The sequence below is a fragment of the Atractosteus spatula genome (assembly GCF_055471065.1).
Source record: "Atractosteus spatula isolate fAtrSpa1 chromosome 10 unlocalized genomic scaffold, fAtrSpa1.hap1 SUPER_10_unloc_2, whole genome shotgun sequence".
NCBI lineage: Eukaryota > Metazoa > Chordata > Actinopteri > Semionotiformes > Lepisosteidae > Atractosteus > Atractosteus spatula.
In genome coordinates this window covers 861,899-883,087 of record NW_028296622.1, presented here as the reverse complement: position 1 = coordinate 883,087, position 21,189 = coordinate 861,899, and the positions used below count along the sequence as shown (strand labels likewise).

General features: G+C 45.8%; 1 protein-coding gene across 1 annotated transcript; it reads right to left on the bottom strand.

Annotated features, from left to right (window-relative positions):
• Positions 1 to 983: 983 nt before the first annotated feature.
• On the bottom strand, positions 984 to 19,631 carry LOC148812567 (GTPase IMAP family member 8-like). The gene is made up of 7 exons (XM_088908512.1): positions 19,592 to 19,631; positions 16,631 to 17,440; positions 13,667 to 13,710; positions 13,201 to 13,625; positions 6,510 to 6,571; positions 3,506 to 4,315; positions 984 to 2,541 (listed from the first exon to the last, which is right to left on the bottom strand). The coding sequence occupies exons 1-7, from the start codon at positions 19,623 to 19,625 to the stop codon at positions 2,510 to 2,512; spliced, it is 2,217 nt and encodes a 738-aa protein (XP_088764638.1). The 5' UTR covers positions 19,626 to 19,631; the 3' UTR covers positions 984 to 2,509.
• Between the last annotated feature and the right edge of the window lie 1,558 nt (positions 19,632 to 21,189).

Here is a 21,189-nt window from a genome sequence, read left to right as displayed (position 1 = left end):
TCCCATCTGGGAGAAGACAGTGAGTAAATTGAGTAAATGAGAAAGGATTAAATCGTGTTCAGTTCAGTTTCCTGCACTCCAGGTTTTTTATTCCTGTAGAGATTTTGCTCAGCCTCTGGTTTTTCTTCCTCACGATCCTGCGCTCCTCCGGCAGCAGTTTCTCGTTGTTGGCGATCTTGGGGAGGATCTCGGCGTGCTGTTTCATCTTGCGCAGGTCAGCGATGCGGGCCTCCTCTTCCTCGTTGCGGATGAGCAGCTCGATGTAGGCGGCCGTGGACAGAGCGTTGGGCTTCAGGGCGATCTCCTCCAGCCGCGCCAGGCAGTTGGAGGACAGCCTGATCAGCTGCATGATCCACTCTTTGATCACCTCAAAGTCAACTTCGATGTTCTCGAGCATCTCCGTTGTTGACATCAATTTGCTGGAAGCCTTAACAAAGTTGTCCTTGAGTTCTTTGACCGTCTTCTTGACTTTCACAACTTCATATTCCCACATCGTCATCTCGGATGGTCAGAGTGGTGGCAGCGACCCGGGCAGATCACACAGTGCCCTGTGTCATCCATGACAGTGCAGTCTTTCATCTCGTCTGCAGGGGGAAGGAAACATCCCGCATGGCACGAAACCCGACAGGCGATGCAGTTAATTGAAGCGTGGTCCACCTCCTCCTTTCTGGGACCAGCTCCTCCATCTCCGTCTCAAAGTTTTTGTTCTGCTCCATGTTGTCGTGTGGGGATCTCAGACATGCCTTGATCTTCTTCATTTCGCTCAGCTTCACCAGCCCGGCTTGGATCTGATGCAGCAGCTACCGTCTCCAGCCTCTCGCATTCAATCGAAGATTGAGAGGATGTCCTTCCCCTCCGTCTTCTCCACTTCCTCATCAGTGAGCTTTTGCTCCTTTAGCCCCAAAACTAGTCCAATGAAGTACCAGTCAGAGCTAAACAGGAAGACATCGGAATATGAAGCACAACTGATTAACAAGCAAAGATTTTTTAATGAAGAGGAAGATAATTTTATTGAAGAAATCTACATTTCAATTAAACAAGGTAACAAATACGGATCGTTTGGATGGCTGCACAGCTACGTGAAAAAACAAGTTTTTGCAATTTTTTACTGGTGCTCTATTAGAGCGGTATTTGTTGTCATGCAATAAGATTACAAAAATGTTTTAAAAATTCACTGAACTTTATTAACATAAAAAGTTAATCCCTTAAGAACTATACATGTGTTTATAAAGACACATTTTCTAAAGATTGTGTACATCTTTAACCTTTGATTTTTACAAGCTAAGTTTTTTAAATGTGTTTTATGCTGTTGGAGTGAAGCTCTTAAACATTCATTGAGATATATTTAAAATACTGTATTTTTATTTAGGACCTGATGTTATCAGCATGACTCTGTACTTCACTTGGACCCTTTGCTTAGGTTTCCCTGTACTATCCTTAAATTAATAACTTATCATAGAATTGGTGGTCCACCAGTTTACTGAAAGAACTATTACAGAATAGTAGTACTCCTGATATATAAAACACAATGTCTTTTCACTAGTACATACTGGGGGAGATATTGCTTCAGAAAAAAAATGCACAAAATACACCACAGGGGAGATACAAGAAACACATTAATATTATTTTATTTTGTGTATATATATTGTATTGTATTATGTTGTATTATATATTAATATATAATAATCCTTGGATTAACAGTCTCATGACTTGAATGAGCTCCTAATTTTGTGTGTTTGGTCCCTGTTATTTAGTAAGTAGTAAACCAATTTTGCTTTTAATGATAGAAAATTAGGTTATTTCAAAGGGATTTGGAAGCTACAGTCAAACCATACCTAACCAGACCTTTGTAAACAGTCTGTGAGAGAAATTGTTTTGAAGTTGGAATTTACAGTTTCTCTGAGATTTACTCTCCAACTTATCTGAAAAAAAGCCCTCTTACATTCACATTTTAGTATAATTAAAAACATGTTTTTATCATTTTTAGTCATAACAGATATAATAGGTCATGATTTTACACACTTAACTCACATAATTAAACAAATGTCTGAGCGTTTAAGAGATATTAAACTGGTTAGAAATGAAATCATCTTTAAATTCATTTAAACAGGGCTTATAAGGAGAAATTAATTTCCCTCTCCTGCTGAGACAGACTGTCTGAATCAGTGACTGACCTGCTGCAGTTTTTCTCTGTATCTCCCTGACATCTCTCTGTATCTCTATTACTCGCATCTCTCTCCTGTGTGTCTCCTCTGTCTCTCTCAGCTCCTCAGTCCCCTCCTTTATCGCTCTACTGTCCCTTGGCTCTACGCTCTCTCTAAATTTCTCTGCTGTCTTTCTCAGCTCCTCAGTCTCCCTGTATCTCTCTACTGTTTCACTTTGCTCATCAGTATCAACAATTTGCTCCTGTTCTGTAGTCCAGTCTGGAGTGTCCACCACAGTCACCCGTCTCCCGGACACTTGTCCTGTCCTCTTTTGGCTCTACTGAGTGACCGCGGAGCTGCTGGCTTCAGAGGATGACTGCAGGGTCTCCTTCACTCACTGCAATAGGAGGAGAGACAGATGTTTAGACCACAAGACCATCGAGAAGGAATGACATATGACAGGAAAGCAACTATCTGGGTTGATTGATCTGTAACTCGTTGATCTGATCCTGTCATCCAGCTGTTTCTTGAAGGATCTCAGTTTCAACATCACAGCTGAACAGTTTATTCAAGACTGAATAGCCTTTAATTTGAATTCTGCCTTAAATTCCCCACTAAAGAGTGTCAGACTCTTAAGCTCCAGATCAAAACACAGGAGAAGAATCATTTACACGTCACACAACAGAAAACAGCAGCTTCACTCCCTGTGTATTCAGTCATATGCCTTCAAACAACAGATATATCACATGATTCTGTACTGTTTGAAGAAGGATATATAGAGATATAAAGATAATCTGTACATAGTACAATACTAACAATAATCCTTCTGAGTTCACCCTGAAAAATTGAGCGTCAGACTATATTTTGTGATTAATCACTCATTTTAAAAAAAAGGCAAATTCAGTAATTCACCATCTCACCCTGTTTGACACAGATTCTACAACAGGCTGCTGCTGTTCAGTCACAGACTCACTGATCTGCAGACAAGCTGTGACGAGTCTTTCAGACTGATGTACAGAAACAGCTCTTGTCTGGGGTTCTAATGATCTGCTGATGGGCTCTTTCATCCATTCCTGTCCTGCTGGACTTCAGAGCTGCCTTTGACACTGCTGGTCACACAGTCTTGAGGAACAGATTACAGAGGTTATTGTGTGTTTAGATCAACTGATATAAACCTTTTCATTTACAGAGACTGAACTAATTTAAGCTGGTACATATCAGTGTGCCACTGTGTTAGTAATATAGTACAGAGAGGAGCACAGTATGATTTTAATTCCTAATAGGACACAAGATGATTAAATCTCTCAGTTTGCAGACCAGTAAGATCAGTGACTCAGTAATATAGCATCAATTATACTCACTCTCGGGAGGTTCAAGATCTTTACTGTTCCTCCTCTTGACAGGTAGTCTGGGCTCCTCTGTCTCTTTCTCCAGCTCCCCTTCCTTCAGTATCTCTCTCTGTCTCTCCTTCTCCCTCTGTCCCTCCTCCTCTGTCTCTCTCTGTCTCAGCTCCTCTATCTCTCTATTGTATGTGTACAGTTCAGTGCATAGTTGTTCAATGTCAATGGTGAAGTACTGCCCATGGTTTCTTGCCACCATGTCCTCTATCTTCTCCAGCATCTCTGTGACCTGAGTGCGGTCGTCCCTGTTCTTGTTGTTGAGAACATGATACCTGTTCCCACATTTCTTCACCACACACTGGAGCCCGTTCCCTCCTCTCTCAATGAGCTGCTCAATGGTTGTGTCTCTCGGTGTGTCCCCCCAGGTGAACAGCACTATTGTGTGTCTCCGGACTCTCTCACTGAGAAGCTCCAGATGTTCCTTCACTGATCTCCAGTCTGTGTTTGATTCCAGATTAATCACCAGGAGGAGAGCGTGGGGTCCTGGGGGACACAGAGACACAATCTTCACAATCTCCTGTCTGATCTGCTGTGGATCATTCCTCATCAGCCACACATCGCAGTCTGGAGTGTCGACCACAGTGATCTGCCTCCCAGCTACTTCACCCTGTCTCTTCACACACTCCTCAGTTACTCCCTCAGTCTCAAACTCTTCTCTGCCCAGGATGGTGTTTCCTGCTGAGCTCTTCCCAGACCCTCTCTTCCCCAGCAGGATAATCCTGATCTCTGAGGAACGCTGTGGTGCCTCATGGGAATCAGCCTGTCCCTCCCCTGTCAGAGAGTAAGATCACAGATTATTTATGTCACTTACCAGCTTCTTATCACTGATGGCAGTTTTGAATCTCTTCTCTCTAGTACAAACTCAATTTTTTGTTAAATTGTATTAATTTGCAAGATTAAGTATAATGAGCTTGTTCTGAAATAGCTGTTATCAACATTGATTTCCATTCACAGCACTCCCGATAACACACTGTGTTCAGTAGCAGTAGGAGTTTGCAGAGTCAGGCTGTTCAGACAAAGAGCAAATCTGAACCCTGTAGTCAAGACTTTCACACCAGCAGGCAGTGAGAAAACTAGAGAGCAGCTCCTTCAGCCCAGGATGCTTGTTGGTAGATCAAGAGCTCCATACCTGAGTAAATCTACAATCTCAACCAGCCATGTCTGAAAGGAGCCCAGGGTTTAGGAAAAATCACAAAATCATTTCCCATCCTGCTCATTTGGTAGCTGTGAATCTAAAATGTCTGAAAGGTTCAGTCTTAAGCACTTGGCAGGGACGTCTTGTTCAGACACCCACCATTCTTTCAGTAAAGAAGTGTTTTCTATTCTGTCCTAAATGTTTCCCACTGAACTCTAATTTCACTGCTGAGTGTGAAACACTCCCCTAGAGCCCAGTCTGATCCCCTTAGATCTTCAAATCTCTGCTCAGATCTCCTCTGACCTCCCCTGAAGAGAATTAGACAGGAGTTAGTTTATACAGTTAAAAGACAGTCGGGCATCTTTAAACTGTACAACACTGACCTTTAATTGTTAAATTAAAATCACCACTTTATCCAAAAGATATCACTGCTCTGAAATGAGACTGGAGGAGAGGAACATTCTGGGCTGTAGGAAATTAACTACACTAAAATGTAGTTTTAGTGTAGTCTAGTTTAGCCTGGGCAGGTGGATGCTGCACATTGGTGGTGGTGGAGGGGAGTCCACATTACCTGTAAAGCACTTTGAGTGGAGTGTCCAGAAAAGTGCTATATAAGTGTAAGCAATTATTATTATTATTATTATTATTATTACAGTGACAGGCCAAAGAAACTGAGTTTCTTTAGTCTGGAGGGAGTGCCCCACACTGACAGGCTGGAGGAACTGAGTCTCTTTAGTCTGGAGGGAGTGTCCCACACTGACAGGCTGGAGGAACTGAGTCTTTTTCGTCTGAAGGGAGTGTCCCACACTGACAGGCTGGAGGAACTGAGTCTTTTTAGTCTGAAGGGAGTGCCCCACACTGACAGGCTGGAGGAACTGAGTCTCTTTAGTCTGGAGGGAGTGTCCCACACTGACAGGCTGGAGGAACTGAGTCTTTTTCGTCTGAAGGGAGTGTCCCACACTGACAGGCTGGAGGAACCGAGTCTCTTTAGTCTGGAGGGAGTGTCCCACACTGACAGGCTGGATGAACTGAGTCTCTTTAGTCTGGAGGGAGTGTCCCACACTGACAGGCTGGAGGAACTGAGTCTTTTTCGTCTGAAGGGAGTGTCCCACACTGACAGGCTGGAGGAACCGAGTCTCTTTAGTCTGGAGGGAGTGTCCCACACTGACAGGCTGGATGAACTGAGTCTCTTTAGTCTGATGGGGGTGTCCCACACTGACATACTACACAGAGAGGGGTGGGAGGGGGGAACAAGCTACCCAGCCATATTGTTGAAGACGATACCCCGGCTTCACTCCAGACACAGCTGGATGAGCTCTTCCAGTCAGCACAGGAGAAACAGCTGCATGAGAACCTGGAATTACTACTAATTATGGGCCAAATAAATTCCTCTGCTGTTCATCTGTACTGATTCCTCTCTGGTATTATCAGCTGTACAATAAACACGGCCTCTGAGCAACAAACAGGAAACGATCAAATCTGAGCGTGTCTGAGCATCATGAATACTAACAGTGTGAATCCAATACCATCAGCACACAGTCAGGTTTTACATCAATCATTTTACCTTAAATAAACACCTTATTAAAATATGTAGTACATTCCAAACAGCTTGAGTTTACAGTACCGATCTCTGATCTCTGACAAGAGAAAGTGAAAGTAAACCAGCTCCTGTCTCTCTCCTTGTTCAGACCCTGTGTGTCTGACAGACAGAACACACTCTCAGCAGACAGGAAGACACTTCTCCAGCTGCTGCTGTGCTCTGTGACAGAGAAGAGACCCTCAGTGATTCCCTTACTGACACTCTGACAGGTAGAACAAGAGAAAACTCACCAGGGCTGAGTGCTGAGCTCCTATACGCTGCCATCTCTCTCTCTCTGTCTCTTCCTGCTGATCTGAAGGGCAGGACTTTGTCCTCTCAGTGGCCCTTGATAAATTATTTACTGGGTTCAGTTAATGATTAACTCACCAGGGCAGAATGAAGACTTGGGCGCCGCCTGATATGAACATTTCTGGTATATCTAATCACTTAGGAATTTAAAAATACTTTTAAAATTATTTTTCATAAGAAAACTCTCTTGTTTGGGGTTCTGGAAAGTTTATCTCAAACGATCTCCAAAGCACTTTACAGTCAGGGACCCCACTTCATCCCACCTGCAAACAATTGAGGAGAGAGAATTTGGGGAGTACAGACTGAACCCCGACTAAGCAACACCCCTGACCAGCAGTCGGGTCACTGGGGTCCACACCCCTACTCTCACACACAGTGTCCTGATCTGTACTGACCAGCAGTCGGGACACTGGGGTCCACACCCCTACTCTCACACACAGTGTCCTGGATCTGTACTGACCAGCAGTCGGGACACTGGGGTCCACACCCCTACTCTCACACACAGTGTCCTGATCTGTACTGACCAGCAGTCTGGACACTGGGGTCACACCCCTACTCTCACACACAGTGTCCTGATCTGTACTGACCAGCAGTCGGGACACTGGGGTCCACACCCCTACTCTCACACACAGTGTCCTGGATCTGTACTGACCAGCAGTCGGGACACTGGGGTCACACCCCTACTCTCACACACAGTGTCCTGGATCTGTACTGACCAGCAGTCGGGACACTGGGGTCACACCCCTACTCTCACACACAGTGTCCTGGATCTGTACTGACCAGCAGTCGGGACACTGGGGTCCACACCCCTACTCTCACACACAGTGTCCTGATCTGTACTGACCAGCAGTCGGGACACTGGGGTCCACACCCCTACTCTCACACACAGTGTCCTGGATCTGTACTGACCAGCAGTCGGGACACTGGGGTCCACACCCCTACTCTCACACACAGTGTCCTGATCTGTACTGACCAGCAGTCGGGACACTGGGGTCCACACCCCTACTCTCACACACAGTGTCCTGGGATCTGTACTGACCAGCAGTCGGGACACTGGGGTCCACACCCCTACTCTCACACACAGTGTCCTGGGATCTGTAGTGACCAGAAGTCAGGACACTTGGGTCCACACCCCTACTCTCACACACAGTGTCCTGAATCTGTACTGACCAGCAGTTGGGACACTGGGGTCCACACCCCTACTCTCACACACAATGTCCTGGGATCTGTACTGACCAGCAGTCAGGACACTGGGGTCACACCCCTACTCTCACACACAGTGTCCTGATCTGTACTGACCAGCAGTCGGGACACTGGGGTCCACACCCCTACTCTCACACACAGTGTCCTGGGATCTGTACTGACCAGAAGTCAGGACACAGGGGGTCACACCCCTACTCTCACACACAATGTCCTGGATCTGTACTGACCAGAAGTCAGGACACTGGGGTCCACACCCCTACTCTCACACACAGTGTCCTGATCTGTACTGACCAGCAGTCGGGACACTGGGGTCCACACCCCTACTCTCACACACAGTGTCCTGGGATCTGTACTGACCAGCAGTCGGGACACTGGGGTCCACACCCCTACTCTCACACACAGTGTCCTGGATCTGTACTGACCAGCAGTCGGGACACTGGGGTCCACACCCCTACTCTCACACACAGTGTCCTGGATCTGTACTGACCAGCAGTTGGGACACTGGGGTCCACACCCCTACTCTCACACACAGTGTCCTGGATCTGTACTGACCAGCAGTCAGGACACTGGGGTCCACACCCCTACTCTCACACACAGTGTCCTGGGATCTGTACTGACCAGAAGTCAGGACACTGGGGTCCACACCCCTACTCTCACACACAGTGTCCTGGGATCTGTACTGACCAGCAGTCGGGACACTGGGGTCCACACCCCTACTCTCACACACAGTGTCCTGATATGTACTGACCAGCAGTCGGGACACTGGGGTCCACACCCCTACTCTCACACACAGTGTCCTGGGATCTGTACTGACCAGCAGTCGGGACACTGGGGTCCACACCCCTACTCTCACACACAGTGTCCTGGATCTGTACTGACCAGCAGTTGGGACACTGGGGTCCACACCCCTACTCTCACACACAGTGTCCTGGATCTGTACTGACCAGCAGTCGGGACACTGGGGTCCACACCCCTACTCTCACACACAGTGTCCTGGATCTGTACTGACCAGCAGTCAGGACACTGGGGTCCACACCCCTACTCTCACACACAGTGTCCTGGGATCTGTACTGACCAGAAGTCAGGACACTGGGGTCCACACCCCTACTCTCACACACAATGTCCTGGGATCTGTACTGACCAGCAGTCAGGACACTGGGGTCCACACCCCTACTCTTACACACAGTGTCCTGGGATCTGTACTGACCAGCAGTCGGGACACTGGGGTCACACCCCTACTCTCACACACAGTGTCCTGATCTGTACTGACCAGCAGTCGGGACACTGGGGTCCACACCCCTACTCTCACACTGTGTCCTGATCTGTACTGACCAGCAGTCGGGACACTGGGGTCCACACCCCTACTCTCACACAGTGTCCTGATCTGTACTGACCAGCAGTCGGGTCACTGGGGTCCACACCCCTACTCTCACACACAGTGTCCTGATCTGTACTGACCAGCAGTCGGGACACTGGGGTCCACACCCCTACTCTCACACACAGTGTCCTGATCTGTACTGACCAGCAGTCGGGACACTGGGGTCCACACCCCTACTCTCACACACAGTGTCCTGATCTGTACGGACCAGCAGTCGGGACACTGGGGTCCACACCCCTACTCTCACACACAGTGTCCTGATCTGTACTGACCAGCAGTCGGGACACTGGGGTCCACACACCTACTCTCACACACAGTGTCCTGATCTGTACTGACCAGCAGTCGGGACACTGGGGTCCACACCCCTACTCTCACACACAGTGTCCTGATCTGTACTGACCAGCAGTCGGGACACTGGGGTCCACACCCCTACTCTCACACACAGTGTCCTGATCTGTACTGACCAGCAGTCGGGACACTGGGGTCCACACCCCTACTCTCACACACAGTGTCCTGATCTGTACTGACCAGCAGTCGGGACACTGGGGTCACACCCCTACTCTCACACACAGTGTCCTGATCTGTACTGACCAGCAGTCTGGACACTGGGGTCCTCACCCCTACTCTCACACGGTGTCCTGATCTGTACTGACCAGCAGTCGGGACACTGGGGTCCACACCCCTACTCTCACACACATTGACAGGGAAAACCGGAAAATTGCGTCTTTCTCAGCCCCCAGCCAATCAGAGAGCAGCGCTGCGCTGCCACTGACTGAGGAGGCTTGAGGAGGGCTCGCGGCGGCCTTTTTCTATTTCTCTTTCTAAACAGTGAACTTCTCTTATTCCAGATCTTTTTTTTACCAGTTTTTACTGGGCTTTCCTCTCAGATTTAGTTGTGCAGTCCGATTTTAACTGTATTGCTTTCATTTTTATTATTGTTATGTTGGCTGTATTTCTTCAGTCCTAAGAGAAAACCCTGATGAGGGTTTGTCGGGATTAAAGCAGTCAGTTCCGATATATTTCCTCGGTCCAGTGCGTAGCTTTTAATTCTTTTTTTTTAATTTAAATAATGTCGTCTCAGGAACATTGTATCCTCACTGCACTGTGAACTGTTTGGAGTTTTCAATGTGAATGTAAGAATCAATCACTGTGACGTGTACAAAGTGTCCTCGGGTGTTAATTTAAGCGATAAGGACGCCATTAATGTGCTGATTTTTAAGAGGAAATCTATCCTCTGTTGTTGAACTGGTGAGCGAGTGAAGGGGCGGAAGTTTGTGTCTGTAGGATTCCGAGCTGACTGTGCGGCCGTAGGTGTAGAAGTGCCGTAATTTCTGTCTGAACAGGTTACATTTCTGGTGAGAAGTAATGAAAAATTTGCAATTTTATGCTTTTTTTTTCTGGCAACATTCGACTCCAGTACTGGAGTGGTAGATTCTATATTAGACCCGATTAGAAGCCTGTGTTCACTGGAGAGAACTGGTAATGACAACTAACAACTGCTAATCTACTGCAGATTATCTGCAGGGTTTGACTGATTATTTTAATTTCTTTCACTTTTGAAAAGAAACAAAATATCCGGGCAAGCAAAGGGACACAGGACAGACAGACTCAGTCGCACACAGAGACACGCCGACACAGATACTCTCACACCAGGGACAGTTTTCCCATAAGTCCATTAACCCATCTGCATGTCTATGAAACCCATGTAAACATGGGGAGAACATGCAGACTCCACACAGACAGGAATTAAACCTGTTGTGAGGCGGCAAAGCTACCAAATTGTGCCACAGTGCCACATTCCTTGCTATATTTATATATTCTTTTTTGCAGTTTTTATCATACAAATAAAAAAAAAATGTTGTCCTGGGACTAAAGTTTTTGTAGGCCCCAGGCTCAGGATACTCCAGTGCTGGCCAGAGAGATTTTCACAGTCATTCTCCTGTTTCCTCCTGAACTGGCTTCATCAGTCTGTGCTCCTCTCCACTGAGAGCTGCTGTGTAGAGAGTACTGGCACAACTCTGGCTGCTGTTGCATCATCCAGGTTGGTGCTAATCATTGGTGTTAGTGGTGGGATTCTCCATTACCTGTATGCACTTTGAGCGGAGTGTCCAGAAAAGCGCTATATATAGGTGTAAGCAATTATTATTATTATAAGTAGTAGTAGAAGTAGTTGTAGTAGTATTTTCTGTGTTAACTGTGCAGAATTTAGCAGCCAGAATCATGACCAGGTCTTGTGCAGGTGATGACATTACTCCTGTCCTGGAGTCCCTGCACTGGTTTCCAGTCAGCTTTCAAAATCCTCATGGTCAGCTATAAGGCTCTGTGTGGCTCAGCAGCTCGGTACCTCATTCTCCTGTTTACTTTGTTAATGAATTAATTAATGATTTAATAATGGATTGATAAATAATTAATTTAATGAGCCAAGATAAGCCAATGAACTCACTGGTGTCCAGTGATGCAAAATCTGAAGGCACTTGCTTCTCTGTGAAGGGTGTTCGTTAATCCCGTGAAACATGTTCATTTTGAAGTGAAGCAACAGTTACATGTATTTGTACCTGAGAACAGGAGGCATGTCTCTACACAAAGAAGAGTGGGAGTGTGGAACAAGCTGCTCCTTGTGTGAAGGAGCAACACTCTTTTGTGTGAAGGAGAGTTTTAATTTCTCCACCCTAAATGTCCTATTATGTAGTTTACAATTGTGATCTCCTTATTCTTTGTACTTTGCTGATTGTGATAAGGTACACTAGGTGGGTCTATATATCCTGAAGTACAGACAGAAATATAAAACTTCCTTAGGATTTCATACCCTTGGATCAAATCTCCTTTGTCCTCGGCCAAAGAGATCCAGTTCTACCAAGTGAAATATTTAAAGATCTGAAGTAGATTTCATGTGCTGTAGTTTAATGTGCAAAGGAAATGTTCAAACCTGTAAAAAAACACAGCTCTGCACAACAGTGTACTCGTGAGTATATTTAACTCTGCTTAGGAGCAGCACACATGCATACAGAAGAGTACAAATTAAAATATCAAAGTGGGACTGGAGCTCCTCCTGGGGGACAAATGGTGAAAATCACATTGGAAAGAGTTTTTTATGAGTCAGATGTCTGCTGTATTTAAAAAAAAAACTAAAATCTAAAAATATATATATATTCTAAACTAAATTACCCAGGACACAGTTACATGTATAACCTCCAATTTTCATCACATAATAATTACATTTCTGTAATTACAGAACGAGACAACAAAACCAAAACGTCCAGTGACATGTTGTGGCTCTATGACACTGTAAACAAGCAGGCTTGTAAATACATTTCTTTTAACCCAATAGACATACCAGTCCAGAAAGGGAAAGTAACCAGTTAAATTATTGGTGCAGAACAGTTACAACTGGTAGTTTATGCACAATAAGCCTTGCAGAGAGCCAACATAATTATTGACTGCCTGATCAACACTGATCGATATCTCAATCAATGAGCTAACAGAGGTGTGACAGTCTGAGCTCATGATCAACACTGATCAATATCTCAATCAATGAGCTAACAGAGGTGTGAGTGCCATGACCACCCCTCGCCCTGTCAATCCAAGCTTCTTCCCCCAGGGTGTCGATTTGGTCTAGTTGATGGGGAACGACAGCAATGGAAGATCAGGAGAAAGTAGAGTTGTGAAGACTTGGCTTAACCCGGCTGGCTGAGGGCCAACCTCCCATCAGTTGGGCCCCATGCGACCAAGGGGGGAGGTGCAATGGGAGTGAAGGAGGTTAGTGAAAATTGAGCAAGGCAGAGGAAGAGGGCGACGAGTGGTATATATGGAGGCTGAGCTCTTAAGTCAGAATTAATGCAAGTTGTGGCAGCTGAGTTTAAGGAATTCAGCTGCCTTCACCCCTCCTGAACTTTCATTGATTATTGCTTATGTGTTGATGGGTTTGTGTTCATCGTATCCTGTCTTGTGTTGTGTCTTTAACCTGCCTAAAGCACATTTCCCATCTGGGAGAAGACAGTGAGTAAATTGAGTAAATGAGAAAGGATTAAATCGTGTTCAGTTCAGTTTCCTGCACTCCAGGTTTTTTATTCCTGTAGAGATTTTTCTCAGCCTCTCGTTTCTCTCCCTCATGATCCCTGCGCTCCTCCGGCAGCAGTTTCTCGTTGTTGGCGATCTTGGGGAGGATCTCGGCGTGCTGTTTCATCTTGCGCAGCTCGGCGATGCGGGCCTCCTCTTCCTCGTTGCGGATGAGCAGCTCGATGTAGGCGGCCGTGGACAGAGCGTTGGGCTTCAGGGCGATCTCCTCCAGCCGCGCCAGGCAGTTGGAGGACAGCCTGATCAGCTGCATGATCCACTCTTTGATCACCTCAAAGTCAACTTCGATGTTCTCGAGCATCTCCGTCGTTGACATCAATTTGCTGGAAGCCTTAACAAAGTTGTCCTTGAGTTCTTTGACCGTCTTCTTGACTTTCACAACTTCATATTCCCACATCGTCATCTCGGATGGTCAGAGTGGTGGCAGCGACCCGGGCAGATCACACAGTGCCCTGTGTCATCCATGACAGTGCAGTCTTTCATCTCGTCTGCAGGGGGAAGGAAACATCCCGCATGGCACGAAACCCGACAGGCGATGCAGTTAATTGAAGCGTGGTCCACCTCCTCCTTTCTGGGACCAGCTCCTCCATCTCCGTCTCAAAGTTTTTGTTCTGCTCCATGTTGTCGTGCGGGTATCTCAGACATGCCTTGATCTTCTTCATTTCGCTCAGCTTCACCAGCCCGGCTTGGATCTGATGCAGCAGCTACCGTCTCCAGCCTCTCGCATTCAATCGAAGATTGAGAGGATGTCCTTCCCCTCCGTCTTCTCCACTTCCTCATCAGTGAGCTTTTGCTCCTTTAGCCCCAAAACTAGTCCAATGAAGTACCAGTCAGAGCTAAACAGGAAGACATCGGAATATGAAGCACAACTGATTAACAAGCAAAGATTTTTTAATGAAGAGGAAGATAATTTTATTGAAGAAATCTACATTTCAATTAAACAAGGTAACAAATACGGATCGTTTGGATGGCTGCACAGCTACGTGAAAAAACAAGTTTTTGCAATTTTTTACTGGTGCTCTATTAGAGCGGTATTTGTTGTCATGCAATAAGATTACAAAAATGTTTTAAAAGTTCACTGAACTTTATTAACATAAAAAGTTAATCCCTTAAGAACTATACATGTGTTTATAAAGACACATTTTCTAAAGATTGTGTACATCTTTAACCTTTGATTTTTACAAGCTAAGTTTTTTAAATGTGTTTTATGCTGTTGGAGTGAAGCTCTTAAACATTCATTGAGATATATTTAAAATACTGTATTTTTATTTAGGACCTGATGTTATCAGCATGACTCTGTACTTCACTTGGACCCTTTGCTTAGGTTTCCCTGTACTATCCTTAAATTAATAACTTATCATAGAATTGGTGGTCCACCAGTTTACTGAAAGAACTATTACAGAATAGTAGTACTCCTGATATATAAAACACAATGTCTTTTCACTAGTACATACTGGGGGAGATATTGCTTCAGAAAAAAAATGCACAAAATACACCATAGGGGAGATACAAGAAACACATTAATGTTATTTTATTTTGTGTATATATATTGTATTGTATTATGTTGTATTATATATTAATATATAATAATCCTTGGATTAACAGTCTCATGACTTGAATGAGCTCCTAATTTTGTGTGTTTGGTCTCTGTTATTTAGTAAGTAGTAAACCAATTTTGCTTTTAATGATAGGAAATTAGGTTATTTCAAAGGGATTTGGAAGCTACAGTCAAACCATACCTAACCAGACCTTTGTAAACAGTCTGTGAGAGAAATTGAAGTTGGAATTTACAGTTTCTCTGAGATTTACTCTCCAACTTATCTGAAAAAAAGCCCTCTTACATTTTAGTACAGTATAATTAAAAACATGATATGTTTTTATCATTTTTAGTCATAACAGATATAATAGGTCATGATTTTACACACTTAACTCACATAATTAAACAAATGTCTGAGCGTTTAAGAGATATTAAACTGGTTAGAAATGAAATCATCTTTAAATTCATTTAAACAGGGCTTATAAGGAGAAATTAATTTCCCTCTCCTGCTGAGACAGACTGTCTGAATCAGTGACTGACCTGCTGCAGTTTTTCTCTGTATCTCCCTGACATCTCTCTGTATCTCTATTACTCGCATCTCTCTCCTGTGTGTCTCCTCTGTCTCTCTCAGCTCCTCAGTCCCCTCCTTTATCGCTCTACTGTCCCTTGGCTCTACGCTCTCTCTAAATTTCTCTGCTGTCTTTCTCAGCTCCTCAGTCTCCCTGTATCTCTCTACTGTTTCACTTTGCTCATCAGTATCAACAATTTGCTCCTGTTCTGTAGTCCAGTCTGGAGTGTCCACCACAGTCACCCGTCTCCCGGACACTTGTCCTGTCCTCTTTTGGCTCTACTGAGTGACCGCGGAGCTGCTGGCTTCAGAGGATGACTGCAGGGTCTCCTTCACTCACTGCAATAGGAGGAGAGACAGATGTTTAGACCACAAGACCATCGAGAAGGAATGACATATGACAGGAAAGCAACTATCTGGGTTGATTGATCTGTAACTCGTTGATCTGATCCTGTCATCCAGCTGTTTCTTGAAGGATCTCAGTTTCAACATCACAGCTGAACAGTTTATTCAAGACTGAATAGCCTTTAATTTAAATTCTGCCTTAAATTCCCCACTAAAGAGTGTCAGACTCTTAAGCTCCAGATCAAAACACAGGAGAAGAATCATTTACACATCACACAACAGAAAACAGCAGCTTCACTCCCTGTGTATTCAGTCATATGCCTTCAAACAACAGATATATCACATGATTCTGTACTGTTTGAAGAAGGATATATAGAGATATAAAGATAATCTGTACATAGTACAATAATAACAATAATCCTTCTGAGTTCACCCTGAAAAATTGAGCGTCAGACTATATTTTGTGATTAATCACTCATTTTAAAAAAAAGGCAAATTCAGTAATTCACCATCTCACCCTGTTTGACACAGATTCTACAACAGGCTGCTGCTGTTCAGTCACAGACTCACTGATCTGCAGACAAGCTGTGACGAGTCTTTCAGACTGATGTACAGAAACAGCTCTTGTCTGGGGTTCTAATGATCTGCTGATGGGCTCTTTCATCCATTCCTGTCCTGCTGGACTTCAGAGCTGCCTTTGACACTGCTGGTCACACAGTCTTGAGGAACAGATTACAGAGGTTATTGTGTGTTTAGATCAACTGATATAAACCTTTTCATTTACAGAGACTGAACTAATTTAAGCTGGTACATATCAGTGTGCCACTGTGTTAGTAATATAGTACAGAGAGGAGCACAGTATGATTTTAATTCCTAATAGGACACAAGATGATTAAATCTCTCAGTTTGCAGACCAGTAAGATCAGTGACTCAGTAATATAGCATCAATTATACTCACTCTCGGGAGGTTCAAGATCTTTACTGTTCCTCCTCTTGACAGGTAGTCTGGGCTCCTCTGTCTCTTTCTCCAGCTCCCCTTCCTTCAGTATCTCTCTCTGTCTCTCCTTCTCCCTCTGTCCCTCCTCCTCTGTCTCTCTCTGTCTCAGCTCCTCTATCTCTCTATTGTATGTGTACAGTTCAGTGCATAGTTGTTCAATGTCAATGGTGAAGTACTGCCCATGGTTTCTTGCCACCATGTCCTCTATCTTCTCCAGCATCTCTGTGACCTGAGTGCGGTCGTCCCTGTTCTTGTTGTTGAGAACATGATACCTGTTCCCACATTTCTTCACCACACACTGGAGCCCGTTCCCTCCTCTCTCAATGAGCTGCTCAATGGTTGTGTCTCTCGGTGTGTCCCCCCAGGTGAACAGCACTATTGTGTGTCTCCGGACTCTCTCACTGAGAAGCTCCAGATGTTCCTTCACTGATCTCCAGTCTGTGTTTGATTCCAGATTAATCACCAGGAGGAGAGCGTGGGGTCCTGGGGGACACAGAGACACAATCTTCACAATCTCCTGTCTGATCTGCTGTGGATCATTCCTCATCAGCCACACATCGCAGTCTGGAGTGTCGACCACAGTGATCTGCCTCCCAGCTACTTCACCCTGTCTCTTCACACACTCCTCAGTTACTCCCTCAGTCTCAAACTCTTCTCTGCCCAGGATGGTGTTTCCTGCTGAGCTCTTCCCAGACCCTCTCTTCCCCAGCAGGATAATCCTGATCTCTGAGGAACGCTGTGGTGCCTCATGGGAATCAGCCTGTCCCTCCCCTGTCAGAGAGTAAGATCACAGATTATTTATGTCACTTACCAGCTTCTTATCACTGATGGCAGTTTTGAATCTCTTCTCTCTAGTACAAACTCAATTTTTTGTTAAATTGTATTAATTTGCAAGATTAAGTATAATGAGCTTGTTCTGAAATAGCTGTTATCAACATTGATTTCCATTCACAGCACTCCCGATAACACACTGTGTTCAGTAGCAGTAGGAGTTTGCAGAGTCAGGCTGTTCAGACAAAGAGCAAATCTGAACCCTGTAGTCAAGACTTTCACACCAGCAGGCAGTGAGAAAACTAGAGAGCAGCTCCTTCAGCCCAGGATGCTTGTTGGTAGATCAAGAGCTCCATACCTGAGTAAATCTACAATCTCAACCAGCCATGTCTGAAAGGAGCCCAGGGTTTAGGAAAAATCACAAAATCATTTCCCATCCTGCTCATTTGGTAGCTGTGAATCTAAAATGTCTGAAAGGTTCAGTCTTAAGCACTTGGCAGGGACGTCTTGTTCAGACACCCACCATTCTTTCAGTAAAGAAGTGTTTTCTATTCTGTCCTAAATGTTTCCCACTGAACACTAATTTAACTGCTGAGTGTGAAACACTCCCCTAGAGCCCAGTCTGATCCCCTTCTTCAAATCTCTGCTCAGATCTCCTCTGACCTCCCCTGAAGAGAATTAGACAGGAGTTAGTTTATACAGTTAAAAGACAGTCGGGCATCTTTAAACTGTACAACACTGACCTTTAATTGTTAAATTAAAATCACCACTTTATCCAAAAGATATCACTGCTCTGAAATGAGACTGGAGGAGAGGAACATTCTGGGCTGTAGGAAATTAACTACACTAAAATGTAGTTTTAGTGTAGTCTAGTTTAGCCTGGGCAGGTGGATGCTGCACATTGGTGGTGGTGGAGGGGAGTCCACATTACCTGTAAAGCACTTTGAGTGGAGTGTCCAGAAAAGTGCTATATAAGTGTAAGCAATTATTATTATTATTATTATTATTATTATTATTATTATTACAGTGACAGGCCAAAGAAACTGAGTTTCTTTAGTCTGGAGGGAGTGCCCCACACTGACAGGCTGGAGGAACTGAGTCTCTTTAGTCTGGAGGGAGTGTCCCACACTGACAGGCTGGAGGAACTGAGTCTTTTTCGTCTGAAGGGAGTGTCCCACACTGACAGGCTGGAGGAACTGAGTCTTTTTAGTCTGAAGGGAGTGCCCCACACTGACAGGCTGGAGGAACTGAGTCTCTTTAGTCTGGAGGGAGTGTCCCACACTGACAGGCTGGAGGAACTGAGTCTTTTTCGTCTGAAGGGAGTGTCCCACACTGACAGGCTGGAGGAACCGAGTCTCTTTAGTCTGGAGGGAGTGTCCCACACTGACAGGCTGGATGAACTGAGTCTCTTTAGTCTGGAGGGAGTGTCCCACACTGACAGGCTGGAGGAACCGAGTCTCTTTAGTCTGGAGGGAGTGTCCCACACTGACAGGCTGGATGAACTGAGTCTCTTTAGTCTGATGGGGGTGTCCCACACTGACATACTACACAGAGAGGGGTGGGAGGGGGGAACAAGCTACCCAGCCATATTGTTGAAGACGATACCCCGGCTTCACTCCAGACACAGCTGGATGAGCTCTTCCAGTCAGCACAGGAGAAACAGCTGCATGAGAACCTGGAATTACTACTAATTATGGGCCAAATAAATTCCTCTGCTGTTCATCTGTACTGATTCCTCTCTGGTATTATCAGCTGTACAATAAACACGGCCTCTGAGCAACAAACAGGAAACGATCAAATCTGAGCGTGTCTGAGCATCATGAATACTAACAGTGTGAATCCAATACCATCAGCACACAGTCAGGTTTTACATCAATCATTTTACCTTAAATAAACACCTTATTAAAATATGTAGTACATTCCAAACAGCTTGAGTTTACAGTACCGATCTCTGATCTCTGACAAGAGAAAGTGAAAGTAAACCAGCTCCTGTCTCTCTCCTTGTTCAGACCCTGTGTGTCTGACAGACAGAACACACTCTCAGCAGACAGGAAGACACTTCTCCAGCTGCTACTGTGCTCTGTGACAGAGAAGAGACCCTCAGTGATTCCCTTACTGACACTCTGACAGGTAGAACAAGAGAAAACTCACCAGGGCTGAGTGCTGAGCTCCTATACGCTGCCATCTCTCTCTCTCTGTCTCTTCCTGCTGATCTGAAGGGCAGGACTTTGTCCTCTCAGTGGCCCTTGATAAATTATTTACTGGGTTCAGTTAATGATTAACTCACCAGGGCAGAATGAAGACTTGGGCGCCGCCTGATATGAACATTTCTGGTATATCTAATCACTTAGGAATTTAAAAATACTTTTAAAATTATTTTTCATAAGAAAACTCTCTTGTTTGGGGTTCTGGAAAGTTTATCTCAAACGATCTCCAAAGCACTTTACAGTCAGGGACCCCACTTCATCCCACCTGCAAACAATTGAGGAGAGAGAATTTGGGGAGTACAGACTGAACCCCGACTAAGCAACACCCCTGACCAGCAGTCGGGTCACTGGGGTCCACACCCCTACTCTCACACACAGTGTCCTGATCTGTACTGACCAGCAGTCGGGACACTGGGGTCCACACCCCTACTCTCACACACAGTGTCCTGATCTGTACTGACCAGCAGTCGGGACACTGGGGTCCACACCCCTACTCTCACACACAGTGTCCTGGATCTGTACTGACCAGCAGTCGGGACACTGGGGTCCACACCCCTACTCTCACACACAGTGTCCTGATCTGTACTGACCAGCAGTCTGGACACTGGGGTCACACCCCTACTCTCACACACAGTGTCCTGATCTGTACTGACCAGCAGTCGGGACACTGGGGTCCACACCCCTACTCTCACACACAGTGTCCTGGATCTGTACTGACCAGCAGTCGGGACACTGGGGTCACACCCCTACTCTCACACACAGTGTCCTGGATCTGTACTGACCAGCAGTCGGGACACTGGGGTCACACCCCTACTCTCACACACAGTGTCCTGGATCTGTACTGACCAGCAGTCGGGACACTGGGGTCCACACCCCTACTCTCACACACAGTGTCCTGATCTGTACTGACCAGCAGTCGGGACACTGGGGTCCACACCCCTACTCTCACACACAGTGTCCTGGATCTGTACTGACCAGCAGTCGGGACACTGGGGTCCACACCCCTACTCTCACACACAGTGTCCTGATCTGTACTGACCAGCAGTCGGGACACTGGGGTCCACACCCCTACTCTCACACACAGTGTCCTGGGATCTGTACTGACCAGCAGTCGGGACACTGGGGTCCACACCCCTACTCTCACACACAGTGTCCTGGGATCTGTACTGACCAGCAGTCAGGACACTGGGGTCACACCCCTACTCTCACACACAGTGTCCTGATCTGTACTGACCAGCAGTCGGGACACTGGGGTCCACACCCCTACTCTCACACACAGTGTCCTGGGATCTGTACTGACCAGCAGTCGGGACACTGGGGTCCACACCCCTACTCTCACACACAGTGTCCTGGATCTGTACTGACCAGCAGTCGGGACACTGGGGTCCACACCCCTACTCTCACACACAGTGTCCTGGATCTGTACTGACCAGCAGTTGGGACACTGGGGTCCACACCCCTACTCTCACACACAGTGTCCTGATCTGTACTGACCAGCAGTTGGGACACTGGGGTCCACACCCCTACTCTCACACACAGTGT